At 34.9% G+C, this 18706-nt stretch overlaps 1 protein-coding gene across 1 annotated transcript; it reads right to left on the reverse strand.

Moving 5' to 3' along the window:
* Positions 1-1386: 1386 nt before the first annotated feature.
* LOC139313833 (complement factor H-related protein 2-like) lies at positions 1387-18371 on the reverse strand. The gene is made up of 8 exons (XM_070939306.1): positions 18227-18371; positions 12629-12802; positions 11453-11641; positions 9804-9986; positions 8598-8777; positions 4681-4863; positions 3431-3627; positions 1387-1690 (listed from the first exon to the last, which is right to left on the reverse strand). The coding sequence occupies exons 1-8, from the start codon at positions 18288-18290 to the stop codon at positions 1685-1687; spliced, it is 1176 nt and encodes a 391-aa protein (XP_070795407.1). The 5' UTR covers positions 18291-18371; the 3' UTR covers positions 1387-1684.
* Between the last annotated feature and the right edge of the window lie 335 nt (positions 18372-18706).

Consider the following 18706-nt stretch of genomic DNA (forward strand, 5'->3'; position numbering starts at 1 on the left):
GAATTATTAGGAAAAGGCTCAGACTGCCTCCCCCTAACTTAGGGGTGTGTGAGAAGGAATGAAAGCTTATCAACTGAAATTTGCTGTCCCCCCCAGAATGGAGGGGGGGTGTCTTGGAGTTCAGTTTATAACATCAAGACTGTTGTCATCTAGTGTCCAGTCAGAAGCCAAGCCAATGAATTCTTTAGAATTCAGAGATGATACAACCACATCAGGATGAAATGCCAAAAATGATTTTATGGATTTAAAAACAGTAGAAGAAGAACCACTGTAATTAGTGGTTTTAGTACATTTCATTCTATTCTGTGTCAAATAAAGTTTATGAAGGAATGTGGTTTGGCAAGCCCTGCATCAATTTCTAAGATCTAGCTTACTGTACTTTTCGAAGTATAAGACACATTCCCCCCCCCCCAAAAGAAGGTGGAAATATTGATGCATCTTATACACTGAATACAGGCATTTTTGGCCTCCCAAAACCCCACCCGTGTGTCCCATTTTCACCAAAAACAGGCCCATTTTTCAGAAAAACAGGATGCACGGAGGATTTAGAAGGTTTACAGAGTGCTCTTGAGGGCTGGGGAGGGCAAAACTGTGATGTGGGGGGGGTTGGAAGGCCAAAATGGGCCCATTTTCTTGAAAAATGGGGGCATTTTTGTCCTCCCCAGCCCCCAGGAGCACTCTACAGGCCTCCCAAACTCTCTGTGTGCCCTGTTTTTGTGAAAAACAGGCCCATTTTAATGAAAAACAGCTCGTTTTTGGCCTCCCCAGCCCCCAGGAGCACTTTGCAGGCCTCCCAAACCCTCTGCAGGCCCTGTTTTTGAAAAAAAACGGGCCTGTTTTTCACAAAAATGGAACACACAGAGGGTTTGCGAGGCCTGCAGAGTGCTTCTGGGGGCTGGGGAGGGCAAAAACGTTTTTTTTTCTTGTTTACCTCTATGAAATCTTGGTGCGTCTTGTACTCCGTGCATCTTATACTCCAAAAAATACAGTAATTTTAATTGTTAATAAATAATTATATAATTTCATACTGTTAAAAAGAAAAACAAAACAAAGAAGAAGACCTTGTACCTATTTGTTATTTTCCTGTGTTACACCTCAGAGTAGCAGAAATCCATTTGGCCGAGCCTCCCTCTGATTCTGAGCGTCAAGCTATATTAGGCTACCTCCAGAACAACCTAAGGAAGACTAGACTGCTTCTGGATCTTGGATTGGACTGTAAAATGGAGAGTTTACTGTATACCTGTTTCTTTACAAAATATATTACAATTTGTTTGGTGAAAAAAACATTTATTTATTTATTTTTATTTTTTAAGGAACTCAGCACATCTATAAGCTAAAAATATTAATTACAATTATCTATTATTATTGTGTTAAGATAGCCTGCTGACTGCTAATTCTGATTAATCAAATGTTTACAGATAATATATATATTTTTTAAAAATATAAATTCCTCATTCTAGATGTATCTGCCTTAAAGATACTCTATAGACTTGTTTTTAAATGTTAACTTTTTCCCAGTTGTTAAAATTTGGTTTTTGCAAAGTAGAATTTTAGGTTCAAATACATTGTTGATAGCTATAGACAATACAGTTTAATGTGGTCATATTTTAGGAGAATGATAAATGATTTCTGACATCCATCTCCTGGTTCAAAGAATGATGTACATGTTCTGTTGTTCCTTTAGTTAGATCTGTAAAATACAATGTGAAGAATGAAGAAATAAATTTGCATCTCTACATTTTATATAATTCTTTTTTAAACTGATAGATCTTGATCTGCAGCAAAATGCACTCTCTGATAACTTTATGTTATTAAATTGATTCCATACATGAGCAAGAAGCCTCTGAAATGTCAGCATCTCAATTTGTTAAACCAATTACTTAAAATTACTCAAGTGACTCAAAAATTGTAGACCATTCTGTCACTGGGCAATGTTCTCTTTAAAAAAAAAAGAAAGAAAGAAATTACTTTTTACAATAACATGTAACAAATTTAAAGAATGTTTATTAACCATCCTTGATATTTTAGGATATGAACTGTGGCTGTCAGAGTGATCCCAAAGCCCAAGATTTTAAAAACAGGAGTGGGAAAGTAGATGTTACCAAACTTTAATTCATCCTCACAGGGGATACACTTGAGAAAAGATGGAATACAAATGCAGTGAATAAATAAACTCCCATTATTCTCAGACAACACAGTCCAATAGAAGGATACTGGGAGCTGTAGTCCAGCAATACCAAGAAAGCCTCCATTTTGTCATTGATTAGAAAGAAGCTCCATTACAGAAATAATTGGTATTTGATTGTAAATCTCGATAGAAATTGGTATTTTACTACTCCTATTTGTATTAATTGTAATTTCAAAGGGAAGCCCCACGATACAATAAGATTCCTGTGATTTAAATAAAATTGCTTCCATTCAGAGCAATGGGAAAGAAGTATTACAGGCATAATACTTAAAACAAGTAATGGGGTAGGGAGGAGAAAACATCTGCCATTTCAGGACACGTTGCTGAATCCTGGAAGATTCTAAGACCAGGAGATTCCTCTGTACTGGGGCTGAAATGATGGAACCTCTACTTTAAACCCAGTGGGTTATTTTCACTGATTTCATTTATTCCATTTGCATTGATATTGAAATATTCTCCTCCCCTTTCAACTTGCATAAATGTTTATAAACATCTGTCAGAAGCTACAGGAGCAGAACAAAAAATAAAATTAACTGAATTAGTAACCACTGATAATCATTCATTACATGTAAAATAAGGTATCCCATGAAATATTTCCAAGCTTAGAATGAATATAAAAAAGATTTAACAAGAAGACCCTCTGAAATGAATTGGGCGAGATAGATTATCCATTACTAAATGAAATTCTATTGACTTCAAGAAACTACTAGATCCAACCGAAAAATTACTTGCTTCCTACTGAAAATTTTAGTGTGCACGTTAATTGAATTTGTTTCATTGAGGACAATGTAATCAATAAAAATAGCCCACAGAGGTTAAATTAAGAGTTTTCATTCATTTCAGGCCTAGGACACAGGGATCTCCTGTTCTTTCTCTTGGAATTTGCCAGGATCCAGCAACAGACCAGAAGAGATGAAATGATGGGCGATGTTTGTGTCCCATACCTCAATGTTTTTAAGTAACATCAACCTTAATAGTGCTTCTCTCCCATTGCTCTGAACAGAAGGAATTTTATTTAGGTCACAGGAATCTTAAGAAGTGTTTTGATTTAGAAGAATTGCCAAAGACTGAGTGGGAATCCATTGCATCCACAAATTTAGCTGATAGACTTAGGCCTTTTGAATATTTTAAATGATTTTTTAATGCATACAGTAGATATAGATATATAGCTTTATAGCTGTAGACAAGGGAAAGAAATGTTAATATTGGTGAATTAAAATATTTTTCTGAAAATATACATACAGGAATGCAATCCGGATAGTCAAATTTCCCATCCACACAATTAACTCTTAATGGTCTGGAATTTGGATGTGGTTTATAGTCTCTTAAACATACAAATTCCACAATATTTCCATCCTCAGAATATATTTTATCCGCGCGCTTCCACTTCAGCCTTATATTGTGTTCTCTCATATCTTCTTCACTTGCTGTACAAGGAACTGCAAAAGGATACAGATCAGATGACATACAGAAAGTTTTACACTTAGGAATTCATTTAAATTTAATTCATATTAATTTAATTTATGAATATGAAATATGAATTAATTCAATTCATAATTTAATTCAATTAAAGTTTAGGTTAGAAATTCTATGTTGCAACAGGCTAAAATGATTAGAGATCTATGTAAATGGATCCCCCCCCTTATTTTATTCTGTCTCTCATGAACTAATTATCAGTCATGAACTAAACCTTTTAAGCAAGACAATGTTACATGTGTAAAAGTAAGGGAAAAAATATTTTAGTCCCCTTCTTCCAAATTTCCTCATACTGAATGTCTAAATTAGGAGAAGACCAAGTTCAGGCAACTTCTCTTACAATGTCACCTCATATCTTCTTTTTCAACATTGACTAAACAGGGTAGATATGATTAAGTCAACAGTGTCTTCATAGACACTTCACTTAGCCTATTTAAAAAATAATAATATTAGTTCCCTAGAGATTCAACTAATACTATCATTCCACCCCCCTCCAAAAAAAAGCTCTAGTGGATTGTTGGGAATCATAGCTTTTTGCAATTTTTGTTCAAGGAATGATTGATTGATTGATTGATTGATTGATAGTGTGATGATGATTGGAGGACCCAGTGTTGTCATCTGTGAAATACTAAGAAAAATAAAATCTACCTACTGAACTCAAGTAAACTAAAATCTGAATTTTTTCAATCATGCTAGTGACTAAAAAGATGTCTGTTATGAAATATAGCTTAGGGAAAGCGAATTTCACCAGGAGGTTTTCACAAAATGTGGACAACATTTGTAAATGACAAAAGATCTTGTACAATTCTCCATTATGAAGCAGTTTCTCCCTGAGAAAGTTACTTTGTCTTGATTCATAATACTACTACTTTTATTCAATTACAAGGAAGTAAAATATTTTTTGGCACTAACATACTGACATAACATCTCTGATGTGTGAAATTTATTCCGTTCCCAAAATACAATATTTCTCTATAAAGATTAAATCTATAAAGAATTAAAGATATTACTTATACCTCTACATGTTGGTGTTTGTGACCAATGACCATTTTGACAAGTTACTCTTGGAGAACCTTGCATTGCATAGAAATTTTGGCACTGATAAATTACACTTTCAGAATGTAAATAGATTGGCTTGATTGAGTCCACAATATCTCCATTCTCCACGCGAGGTGGACGTCCACATTTTCCCTCAATATCTATAACAGATACAGAATCTATTGAGCAACACTCCTCATGATTACAAATATGTCTGTTGTTGATTTAGGAAAAGTTTATGATAAAAGGAACAGGCTTGACATTATGGAAGATTTTGTGTAGAGAGATATAAAGCAAGCATGACAATCAAGGGAACACTTAACTAAGCAGGAAGTTACATTATATATTGTGTCCTCTCATATCTTCTTCACTTGCTGTACAAGCAACTGCAAAAGGACACAGAACAGATGAAACATAGAAAGTTTGACCCTGAAGAATTCCTTTGATAAAGAGATTAATGTTTAGGTTGGAAATTCTATATTGTAATGGGGTAAAATGATTAGAGATCTGTGTAAATGGATTTTTCTCTCTTTTTGCCCTCCTTCTCCATTTTTATTTTGTCTCTCAGCTGTTATCAGTCATGAACTAAACACCTAACACACACAAACCTCTTTTAAGCAAGACATTATTGTATTTGCAAAAGGAAGAAGGCAAATATTTTAGTCTCCTTCTTCCAGATTTTCTCATACTAAAGGTCTTTGTTACACAAGTTCAGCCAACCTTTCTTAAAATGTCAATTTATATATTCTCTTCAATATGGGCTAATCAGAGTCGATGTGACTGAATCAATAGAGAGGAGAGTCTACCCTCTGTACTTAAAGTGCCTATATAAGAAATAGCAACATTATTTTATCTTCTGGAGGTGTGTCTCCCGATTTCCAACTCTGAGCAAAAATGATTCTTGCTGCCGTTAAGATGTGTGTAATTAAGTATTTTTTTTCTTTTTCATAATGGGTTGTAAATATTCCTAATAGATAGGTTTCTGGTTTCATTGGTATTTTCTGGCTTGTAATTTCTTCTATTTGGTTTTTAACCATCTTCCAAAACTGTTTCACCTTTTGACAGGACCACCACATGTGGTAATATGTTTCTTTTTGTGTTTTACATTTCCAACAGTCTGGGGAAGTGGTGGGAAACATTTTTGCTAAGCGTGCAGGGGGGAGGTGCCACCTGTAAAACATTTTATAGATGTTTTCTTTATAGGGTACAGACATTGTTAGTTTGGTATTTACTTTCCATAATTTTTCCCATTTATCCAATTCAATACTATAACCAAAAAATTTTGCCCATATAATCATGTTTTCTTTAACCATCTCCTCTTCTAATTTGTATTTTAATAAATAATTATAAATTTTAGTTATTTGTTTATCATTTGTTCCCAATAAATTTTTATCTAATTTGTTTGGTTCTTTTTGGAATCCAAATTGTGTCGAGTTCATTTTGTATCTAGATTTTATTTGTAAATATGGCCACCAATCAATGTCTGTACCTGTTCTTTCAATTCTTCTCGTGATCTTAGTTCTCCTTTACTGTTCAATAATTCTTTGTATGTTCTCATTTTATTCATGTCCATCGCATTGGGATATATTTATGCTTCCATCGTTGAGAGCCATTCTGGAATTTTATCATAATGGTTTTTCCTGATCTCTAGCCAAGTCTTTAGGAGTGTTCCTCTAATAATGTGCCTCCGGAAGTATTCATGTTGTTTGTCTCTCTCCTGCCATAAAAATGCGTGCCACTCTTTCAGTAAGTCGAAACCTTCTATTGTTAATATCCTTTTATTTTTAAGCTCTATCCAGTCTCTTATCCAGATGAGGGATGTTGCTTTATGATATATTTGCCAATCTGGTAGCCCTAGTCCGCCTTTCCCTCGTGTATCCTGGAGGTGTTTTAATTTAATTCTTGCCCTCTTTCCTTGCCAAATATAGTCCGCAATCATTTTATTAAAGTCCTTAAAGAAAGCTCTTCCTGGGTTTATCAGGATCACTTGGAAGAGATATAATATTCTTGGTAGTATATTCATCTTAATGGATGTGATCTTCCCTAACAGTGATAGTTGCAATTTACTCCATATTTCTAGGTCTTTGTTTATCTGTTTTGCCAAATTGTTGTAATTGTCCTCCTTAAATGTTGATCCTTTGTTCATGAGCCAGATTCCCAAATATTTTACTTTTTTTACTATTTGTATTCCTAATTCATCCTCTAATTCTTTTCTTTGTGAATTTGTGAAATTTTTCGTTAGTACCTTTGTTTTTTGTTTAATTTTAAGTCCGGCCAATTTCCATATTGTTCTATTTTTGCCAACAATTTCATTCCTGTTTGTGCTGTTTGTTCTATAATGAATAGTACATCATCGGCAAATGCTTGAAGTTTATATTCCTCATTCTTGATTTTTAATCCCTTTATTTCTTTATCTTTCCTAACCTCATTTAATAATATTTCTAATGATAATATAAACAGTAGAGGAGATAGGGGACATCAGAGTCACGTAACTTGTTCAACAAAACTTCTAAAGTTAAAATAAACAACAATGGCGACAAGGGACAACCCTGCCTAGTACCTTTCTCAATTTTAAATGCATCTGTTAAACCTCCATTAACTATTATTTGTGCTGTTTGTTCCTGATATATTGCTCTAATTGAATGTATAAAATACTCCCCAAAATGCATTTTTTTCTATTATCTTAAACAGGAATTGCCAGTTCAATCGATCAAATGCTTTCTCTGCATCCAAAAATATGAACGCTGCAGGGATCTGGTTATTTTTTTCCAAATATTCCAATAGGTTTATAATTTGTCTAACATTATATTTCATCTTCCTCCCTTTTATGAAACCTGATTGGTCATTGTGAATAGCTTGTTGCATAACTGGCATTAATCTATTCACTAATATCTTAGCAAAAATTTTATAATCCGTGTTCAAAAGTGAAATTGGCCTAAAATTTTCAGGTTTGATACAGTTTTGATCTTCCTTTGGAATCAATGAGACAAAAGCTGTTCTCTAAGAGGGTGGAACTCCTCCCCCTAATTGAATTTTACAAAATAAAGCTCTAAGCGGTTCCACCATTTCAAGCTGTAAATTCTTATAATAAACAGCTGTTAATCCATCTGTTCCTGGGGCTTTCCCTGTTTTTAATTGCTTAATTGCCGCAACGATCTCCTCAGAAGTTATTGGTTGATTCAATCCTTCCCTCTGTTCCAACGTTAATTCCGAGATATTTCCTTCCTTTAAATATCTATCTATATCTATACCTTGTATTGAGTCACTAGCATATAACTTTGTATAAAATTCCAAAAAGGCCTTTTTAATCATATTCTAAGCAGCTCTACTTTCTTATGCTTTAAATAGCGATAAATAACTTTAAATAACTCCTCTGGAGTCCTGAGCCCCAGCTGTCTACCTGAGCACCTTCAGGAGGACTGAGAAGACTCAGGGAAGATTGCAGAGATAAAGCGGAAGGGAGAGCCCATGGCCAAGTCCAGCACAGGCCCAGGGAAGGCAGTGCAGGGACCAGCCCTGGCCATCTTAGTTTTCTTCTTTATGGCATGTGTATTTATTTGCCCATTAATTTGCCTATAATTTTGGTTATTCCTCTTTATTTGACAAGCAGATATTCTACATGTTGTTTAAAGAATGTTATTTTCATGGTTCCCACATACTGTATCTAGAAAGAATCTTTTCAAGGTGAATGTATGGAAATGCAATGATGCAATCATGTCTATTCTGTTTGCAAAGTACATCCTCCTATCATATCTGCTAAAATGTTCTGAGTGAGATGTCCCTTAGGCAAAACTAATTAGAAAATTATGTAAAATAATGTTTAAAAGTATACTTGTACAGAATTAAAGATATAAAGCCATTCTACAATAATAGAAATGATGCAAATTCTACTTACCGACACATTTCGGTGAAGGTGACCATCCATTCTTTGTGCATTCAACCACCTTTTCTCCATTATCTGGTTCAAAAGTAAATCCACTATCACACTGAATTTGAATTAGATCCCCATCATGGTATATAGTTCTTTGAGGTTTGAAAGAACCATGCAATATACTCGGAGAGTTACATGTAATTTCTAGAGAAAATAAATCATATAGTATATTGAAAAAAGAAAATCTTGTACTCATATCAGATTATGGGCATTTCTTTTTATTAGCACAGAACAATAACAAAATTTTGTGTGTGTGTGTGTGTGTGTATCACCATGATATATTAATCAATATTACTATATTAGTAAACTACTAATATCTTGAATTCACAAAGATCAACATGGTGCAGAAATGGCAGGTGCACATAAACAAACAAACAGACATTTCCATAAAGTTGTTTTGATGAGTGTGGTGGAACTGCTGGTTCTGGGAAAAGTTCAACAGCTAGAATTATAAAATGTTCCTCACTATACATACACCAATCTGCTAGTCCTAAGATTAGAAGCAGGGCATTATTCTTTAACAGTAACAAAAGGAGTTCCTATAGTATTGTTAGAAACTGACTTGGAATTTCTATTAGTATTGATATTTAGATTTTGTTATGGTAAGAGTTTATAAATTCTTTAAAAATAGAAACATGCAGTAGCTTAGCCATGAAGTTTATTGTCAGCAAAAGCAATGACTGTACCATTTACTGCTATAAAAATATTACTCTGTGGCAGAGGTGGTTTCAGCAGGTTCTGACCAGTAACTGGTAGCGGAAATTTTGAGTAGTTCGGAGAACCGGTAAATACCACCTCTGACTGGCCCTGCCCCCATCTATTCTCCGCATCACGAGTCCTAGCTGATCAGGATGAAATCAGGATTTAGCAGTAACCTTCCCCTGAATTGGGGAGGGAATGGAGATTTTACAGTATCCTTCTCCTGCCACGCCCACTATGCCACGCCCACCAAGCCATGCCACGCTCACCAAGCCACACCCACAGAACTGGTAGTAAAAAAATTTGAAGCCCACCACTGCTCTTTGGATATATTACCCTACATTAAGGAAAGAACAGCCTTTTGGGGAAAATTCTCAAGGGTACAGCATGCAGTTTTTGCACTAATTTAGCCATTAAATGGCCAAAGGATATGTCTTCCATTGCATGACTGTCTTTTTCATTTCTGCTTACGGAGGCAAACAGGCACTTTTGTCCAGGTCCCATCATCACAATAAGATCTGTTCTGGCCTTCCATGGCATAATACATTTGGCATCTGAATTCTACTAAAGAGCCAGATCTGTACTGCTGCTCAGATAAAGGAATAATGTCTCCGTTCTCAATCCTGGGTGGATCCCTGCAGTTTTTTCCTCTTTCTATTAAATAGAGAACAAAAAAACCAAAAGGCCAGGAAATGCTAGCTAAAGTGGATGACATTTCTTAAAAATAATAATTACAAAGAAATTGGTTTAAAATTATTACAGATTCTACTCATTTTTCCAATAAAATCAGGTACTATCTATTTTTAAAGTGGAATTATTTCATAAGCAAGTTAAGTATTTGTGAAATTTCAACATCAAAACACAAGCTACATCTCAACAGAGCTACAATGCACCCGCTGTCTGAACTGAAGAAGCTTCTTGGATGAGAAGCAAAATGTCTTCAAGGTAAAACAAAGAAAGTCCAATAGCTTTTTAAAAAAGCACCTTTGGAACAATGTAGCTGTAACTGCTCACAATCTATTTTTCTCTCTCTATTTCTCTCTCTTTAGGCTTCCACCTACATATGAAGGGACGAGTGACAATTTTTAAAAAATATCTTCTGAACTAATTTCTTGTAAGGCTATAAAAGTTATCATAACAATCTGATAATTAAATGTCTGCAAACAAAGAATAATAAAATATCCTTCATCACCTAAATATTCTGGAATTTATGGAATTATTAAATAAAATCATAATCCCAATCAGTTCAATATTAACATTGACCATATGATAAATTCACCCAAGCAATTTCAAACAAAAGAGATTTTTTCATCAGGCAAAATATGGGACTCTTTTAATGATATGACATCAGCATATTTTATATAACCTTTGCAATTTTTGAGACCTATTCTTTGCCCACTAATTTTATGCATATCTTCAACCACATAGAATCATAGTTCTTAGCTGAAGTTCAAGATTTTGGACTGAACCTTAGAAACAATTCAGATGTTTGGGGGAAAATCTTTTCCCCAATGTTTGCTTCAGGTTTTTTATTTTAGATTACAACTACTAAAATTCCAAGACAAGATGTGAATTATTACCATAACAATCTGAAAATTCAATGTATTCAAACAAACAAAGAATAATAAAATATCCTTCATCACCCAAACCTATGGAATTATTATTTAAATAATAATACCAGTCAGATCAATATTAACATCTATATGATTAATTCATCCAAGCAATTTCAAACAAAAGAGATTTTTTCAACATGAAAAATATGGGGCTCCTTTATTGATATGACATCAACTTATTTTTATACAACCTTTGCAATTTTTGAAACATATTCCTATGTCTACCAATATTATACGTATCTTCAACCACATGGAGTCATAGTTCTTAGCTGAAGTTCAAGAGTTTGGGAAAATATCACAACATCCTTCCCCAATCTGATGTGCTTCAGGGTTCTTGTTTTAGATTACAATTACTAAAATTTTAAGGCAAGGTGTAAATGATGTCAGTGAAGATTAAATCATGTTTAAAAGAATGGGACTTTAGAAGCAAATGTTCATGTTTGTTATATTAATTATTTTAATTAGTTACGATCGCAGAGGAATCCATCATATTGATAGCATGCTTACCGGAGATACATAACGGGAAATCCATGTAACCATCAACACACTCTCTGACTGATGGAACCACGAGGACATATCCTTCATTGCACTGAAACTGCAGGCTATGATTACTTTGAATAAGCCGAGCTTTTCTTTGATTCCCAAACAGAAACAAGTTTTTTGCTGCTAGCTGTTGTCTTGTGATACTGCAGGGTGCTAAAAAAGGGAAAAGAAGGTAGATCTTCTGAAGGGAGATAATTTGTCCATTGGTTTCCCTCTGTTCTACTACCAAGAAAATCAGCCTGGTTTACAAATCAGAACTGAAAGTTCCAGGCGAAAATCCAATAAGCCAAATTAGAGCACAATATTAATAATAAACAAGTTATGATTCTGCAATAGTTTTAGAAGGATCATAGAGGACTGGCTTGTAGGAGCATGTAGGAGCATGCACAAACAGATGATGTTGTTTCTTTCAAGCTAAGAACAAACAGCCCAATTCAGAATCTTCTGCAAAGACGTTTTGAGTTGGCTGAATTGTAATGCAACAAAATTTCAGACGCCTGGAGTATTCCATATTCTATTGAAGTATGATGCAAAGCTTCTCCACTTATCTAAGCATAGGAGATTGCGACCCTTGATTTCACTTTTTTTTTACAATTTTAGTTTATTCAAAAGACTAAAATATAAAATTCAAAAGAAAAAAAATAAACAGAGGCAAAACTAAACTAGACAAAAACATTTAAAAATGTGAATTAAAAAAGGACATAAACACATATTGTATCCCCCTTAGTTGAACACTGACAAATCTATTGCAACAATAATAATCCCCCCCCCTTTACAAAGCAGGTTCAGAATTTATAAATTTGTACATCTATTTGCAATCCAATTGATCTGTCATGCATTACATATAAGAAATAAAAACTGTTAATAGGTTAAACAACAGCAAAGTTAAAGTTCAAACCACTCATTATATTAACTGATTTGTTTGCTCATTCAAACAAATTGGGAAAAATGAGACACAATTTCATTTTTCTAGATTTCTGTCTGACACCAGGACAGTTTTGGCTTCAGTATAGAAGGGAAAACCTGGATCAAATAAAAGCTACTTCTCAAAAAATTGGGCAACTGCAGCTCTTTTCCTATTGACTGAATTCCATATTTTCTCCCATGTTTACACTAGTCAAAGAAAGCATGATGGCTCACCCAAGCATTTTGGTGGCTGTGGTGTCCATTCCTGTCCCTTACACTGAATCCATTCAGGTCCTTCCAAGACATAGGAAGGGTTGCACCTGTATTGCACTCGGTCGTTTTCCAGGTACTTGGCTTTCTCAGCGCTCACAATTTCCCCAAAGTCAATCTCATCTGGTTCTTCACATTCTGAAATTATATTTACATTAAATTATCTTACCTGCTTCAACAAGCTTGCTCTTCCTATCTACTCTTATGACCTGTGAGATAACAAATTTCCCTCCTAGATAATTAGTTCCCACTTTTGTCTAAACTAATAAACCAATACCTGTTACACACTTAATCCATGTTACACGTAGTTCTTGACTATTGACTCATTGCTTAGTGACATTCGAAGTTCCAAAGGGGATATTTACTCATTTATATTATATTATATTTTATATTATATTATATTTATATTATTATAGTCATTTATAGTGTCCTGCAGTCACATGACCCTGTTTTATGTCACTTTTGCCAAAGAGTAGTATAAGTAGTATTTACTTCCAGTTTTTAGCAACCCCCTGCCCATAGTGAATCATTGCTTCTCTTAACAACTATGGATTTGCTCAATGACCATGGAAATTAGTTTAATTTGTTTAATGGCCAGTACAAAAAGGTCATAAAATTGAGTCAGTCACTTTAAGATCATAACAAGTTATGATTCTGGACTTCCGGTTGGCGATCCGCGGTGATATGGCATTGAGTGAGTGACTGCTGCTCCTCAACTCCACTAGTCACCGTGTTCTGGGGAACCCTTCGGGGGCATGGAGCCTGGAGAGCCCCGCGGACGAGAGAGTGAGTCGGGTGAGCGTGAAAGCGGAGTGCAAACGCCAATCACAAACTGGGCGGCTCTGTCAGTCCAGCACGCGTGAGTCAGCCAACTAATGGTGGACCCGAAGCTGCGGTAACCAGCAACCAGATAGGAAGCAAGGGAGATCGGAGGCTGCAATGTTGAAATCGGACCAATGCACCTTCCCTGCCTGTGTGAAATTTGGCATCAGAAGAAGGGGTCAGTGGAGTCGGGGGTGAAGGGCTCGGAGAGGGAAAGAGCGGCGATTGCAAGCAGAGAGCAGATTGGAAAGATATAGTGCCCGACAAGCCGGCGAGGAAAATAAAAGAGCTGATGTGTCGAAATTACGTGTGCAAAGAGAAGATCGGTGAGAAGAAATAAGAACTCAGAAAATATTTCTTTCCTTTTGTTGACTATAGCAGCAGATCTATCGGAGGCTGAAGCTAGGTGGATAGTGCTTGATTGTTCCAGGGAGCAGGAAGCACAGCCATTACAGAGATTTGACTGGAAAACAATTGAAACAGCTGACTCATAGACAGTCTGGTAGCAAGAAATACTATAGAGTGCTGGCTTTGATAAATAGACTTGGTGAAAAAAAAGCAGCCTGAAGAAGATTGGAGGCTGAGTAATAAAGAACAATTTATATTCTAAAAGGGGAAAAAAGGGGAAAATTGTTATTTTTTGACAATCTTTTCTTCAATATCCTGATTGTTCAAATATAACTACTAATAAGAATTGTTAAATCCTTTATTAATTAATTATTAGATTTGGTATATATAGTATATATCCTTAAATTTAATATCATACTTAGTTTTTAGACTCATTCATCTATTTAAAATTGTATTTACTTCTATTTATAGTATTTATAGTATTTATTCATATTAATTTATATATAGATAGCCAGGAATTAAGCTTGATATAGAAAATTAAGTTTTAGATTTTAAGCATTGCATTATTTTGATAGTTGTGTGATGTTATATATTATTTATAATATCTAAGTTATTAAGAGGGGTAAGATAATCATTGTATGTTAGTAGGACTTGAATCAAATTTTTTGTAAACAAATTCATATTTTTACTAATCAAGTTATTAATTAACCAATTATCAATTACTAAACTTGCTAACTACAAATTAATTATAAATCATGAATTAATCTTTATTATTAATACTACAAACCAAGTGACATTAGGTAAGACACTGTTGGAAAGTGACTTAGATTCTTAAACTGATATTGACTGACAAATAGAATTTACCTTTTCCTAAAGAACCAGAAGACAAAATAAAAAATAGATAAATATCAAACAAGTCGAGGCGGCAGCTGGTGAATGAGAATTTGGAGAAATATCAAGAAAGTAATTAGAGAACAAGAAACAATTTTGAAAGAAATGACAAGCATGTCATCAACAATTGTGAAAACAGGAAAAAAGACTCCATCAAATTCCACTATAACGATGACCTCTCCAGTTACTCAGAAATCAATGGAAGGATTGGCAAAAATGGAAAAACACATAGCAGCACCAACAATATAAACTATGCAATCATCATTGACTCTAATCCAAGAAACCATGATGGCCATGCAGGAGAAAATGTCAAACAATCATGCCAAATTAAAAATAGATATCCATGCATTGGACCAGAAGATGAACGAGATCCAAGTCTCAATATTTAACAACGAGCAAAGAATTCAGAAAGTGAAAACAAGAGTAGAACAAACCGAGAAGAAACTAGACACCGTAGACCAAACACTGACAATGTAAAATAGAGAGCTAGAGGATTCGATAATCCAATTGGAGATGGACCGGGCGGCCTTCTACCTGCATTTCCAAAATATCGCCGAAGACAAAGAGGAGGACCTGGGAGAGAAGATGGCAGAGCTGATTGCAGACGTACTCCAACAAGATAAACAAGAGATAATTAGAGAATTGGACGACGTATCTAGAGTACAGACAAATTACGCAAGGAGGAACAGGCTCCCTAGGGAGGTACATGTAAAGTTTGCAAGGAAAAAAGTGAAAGACATTCTATATAATATGGCGAGGGAAGAACCAATAACTTACAGAGGAAAAGAAGTGATAATCCTAAAACAGGTACCAAGAAGAGTAAGGGAGGTGAGGAAGGACTATAAATTCCTAGCTGTACAATTAAATAAAAGAAAGATATTATTTAGGTGGCTCCTGCCAGAAGGGATGTTAATCACTTGGCAAGGGAGGAAAATAAAAATCGACAGTTTGAGTACAGCACAAGACTTCCTCGATCAGTTGAGAGGCGCGGAGGAAGAACAGAGCAGTAAAGAGGAAATAGAGACAATAGCAGTAGAAGAGGAAACCTCGCACCACCAAAATATTAAGGAAGGAATCGCGGAGGAGAAGAGGATAGAAGAAGAAGCCAAAGGGAAAAAAGCAAGACCAGTAAGAGCGGTACGAACAAACAAAACTAAAAACTAGACAAGGAAAACAGGAATGAACGGTCTGAAATTAATATCAGTAAATGTTTATAAATATTAAGGAAGGAATCGTGGAGGAGAAGAGGATAGAAGAAGAAGCCAAAGGGAAAAAAGCAAGACTAGTAAGAGTGGTACGAACAAACAAAAACTAAAAACTAGACAAGGAAAACAGGAATGAACGATCTGAAATTAATATCAGTAAATGTTAATGGATTAAACGATTATAAAAAGAGGAAATTAACACTAACAAACTTAGTTAAACAAAATATAGATATAATCTGTCTACAGGAGGTCCACATAAAAAAGGAAGAGGGCAAATGTTTAGAATACAAAAAATTTGGTCAAACTTTTACTTCCCTAGCAGAAAAGAAGAAGAGGGGGATGGTAATCTATGTAAAGAAAGGAACTGAAGCAGAGCTAAAGTTTAATGACACAAAGGGAAGAACTCTTATGATTGAGATTAGGAGAAGGAATTCCAAAATACTGTTAGTGGGTATATATGTACCAAATAAAAAACAGGAAAAGTATTTCAAGAAACTTCACGAGCAATTAGGAAAAATGGAATATAATGAAATTTGCATGATAGGCGATTTTAATGGTATTGTAGATTTGGATAAAGACTATAAAAGCAATAAAATCAAGAAAAATAAAAGGGCAAATCTACCAAGAGCTTTCTTTGATTTAGCGGATGAACTGAATTTAATTGATATATGGCAAGCCCTACACCCAAATGACAGACAATATACATTTTATTCAAATCCACAAAAGTCGTGGTCTAGAATAGACATGGCATGAGTCAGCAGGAAGCTGGGATTAGAAATAGGAATGGCAGAAATTAACCCGAACATCTGGGCAGATCATAACCCCTTAGAAATAAGGTGGAAGAGTATAAAGAGAAAGAAACAACAGAGATGGAGGTTTAATACCAAATTATTGAGTGATAAAGAATGTGTAAAAAAACTTAAAGAAGAAGTAAAGACTTTTTTCAAGGAAAATGAAAATCAAGGAACACCTCGTGCAATAGTATGGGATGCAATGAAGGCCTATTTAAGAGGAGTTGTAATTTCCTACAGTGCATACAAAAGTAAGGATAAAAGAAAGACCCTGGAAGACTATTTAAACCATTTAGGAGAAGCGGAAAGAAAACTCCAAGAAAACCCGGCAGATGAAACAGCTAAAGAAAGCTGGCTAATGTGGAGACACAAACTGAACATCATTGACCAAGAGGAACTAGTGCAAAAAATAAAAAGAACGAAACAATACTATTTTGAGAATGCCAACAAGTCGGGCAGGTGGCTAGCCTATAAATTAAAAAAGGAAAATGAAAAGGGGACAATTCATTTATTAGAAGACTCTAAGGGCAAGCTATTGAACAAAGAAGAAGATAAACTAGAAAGAGCCAGGGAGTTTTATGAGACCCTATACAAAGAAGAGGAGGTTCCAGAAGGAAAAATAGAGCAATATTTGGCAAATGCAGAGCTTCCGCAAATAACAGAGGAAGAGAGAGAAATGCTTAATAGAAAGATAACAGCTGAACTAAAAACAGTTCTCTCTAAACTTAAGAATAATAAATCGCCAGGCCCAGATGGATTCCCAGGGGAAATATACAAAAAACTAGAAGAAATAATAAGAAATAAAACTAGTGGAAATTTTCAATGACGTATTGATGGGTTCTAAAATCCCAGAATCGTGGAAGGAAGCGCATGTCACACTAGTGTCGAAAGAAGGTGCCGACCTAAAACAAATTCGGAATTATAGACCAATTTCCCTCCTAAATACTGACTATAAACTATTTATGAGAATAATGGCGGAAAGAACCAAAAAAATACTAAGCATTTGGATACATAAAGATCAAAATGGATTCCTCCCGGGGAGACAAATCAGAGATAATTTGAGAACTGTGTTGGATAACCTAGAATATTATGAAGAACACGCCGAAAACCAGATGGCCTTAGTGTTTGTCGATGCCCAAAAGGCATTCGATAATTTAAATTGGAAATTTATGATAAAACAAATGGAGGTAATGAGATTCGGAACAAATTTTGAAAAGATGATAAAATCTATCTACGATAATCAGAAGGCGAGTATCTTAGTAAACGGAGACAGGACAAAGTATTTTGCTATTCACAAATCAACTGATGAAAAATCTTGTATTTGAAAAGGGGATTGGAATTATAAATCCATGATGTTCTTAAAGAATCTGGTATTACAAATGTCCAGAAAGCCACAAATGAAAAATGGAACTCTTTGCTTTTGCTAAAAGTAACTGGTCCTTTAATGAATGCAGCAGACACTGTTTTCCTTAGTAACCCCTTGATTTTTTTTTTTCTTAACTTACCATTTTGAGAAAAGCAGCCTGGCCAGAGAAGAAAAGCAGCAACCAGGAGCAGCCAGGCCTTCATAGTCCTTCAGGTAATCTCCCAACTACTAAAATTCAGTTCAGCCGTTTGGCTCTTTTAGCTGATTTCTCTGAGCTACTATCATCCCTTTCTTCTTTTTGCTTGTTGGTTTGCTTTTTGTTAGGGAACTTGTGAAGAGGAAATATTACTGGGACAAGAATTTGACCTTGATAGCTAAAAGAGAACTTCATGAGAGCTTTGTGAACTTTGTATTGTGATTGTAACCACAAACAAATCAAGCAACAGTTCAACTTTTTAGGCAGTGCTTCCAATTCTTCAGAAGAAACATAAACTCTACTTCAACAGAATTGTTGATCAATTCTGAACTTTCCAAGGTCTTCAGTAGAAGCAGCTAACAACCAAATAATTATACATGACTTCTATGAAAAATTCTTGGCCATTTTTCCATGTCTTAACAC

Source organism: Pituophis catenifer, unplaced genomic scaffold (genome assembly GCF_029215685.1).
Source record: "Pituophis catenifer annectens isolate HBS135680 unplaced genomic scaffold, rPitCat1.0.hap2 SCAF_3, whole genome shotgun sequence".
In the NCBI taxonomy this organism is placed as follows: Eukaryota; Metazoa; Chordata; class Lepidosauria; order Squamata; family Colubridae; genus Pituophis; species Pituophis catenifer.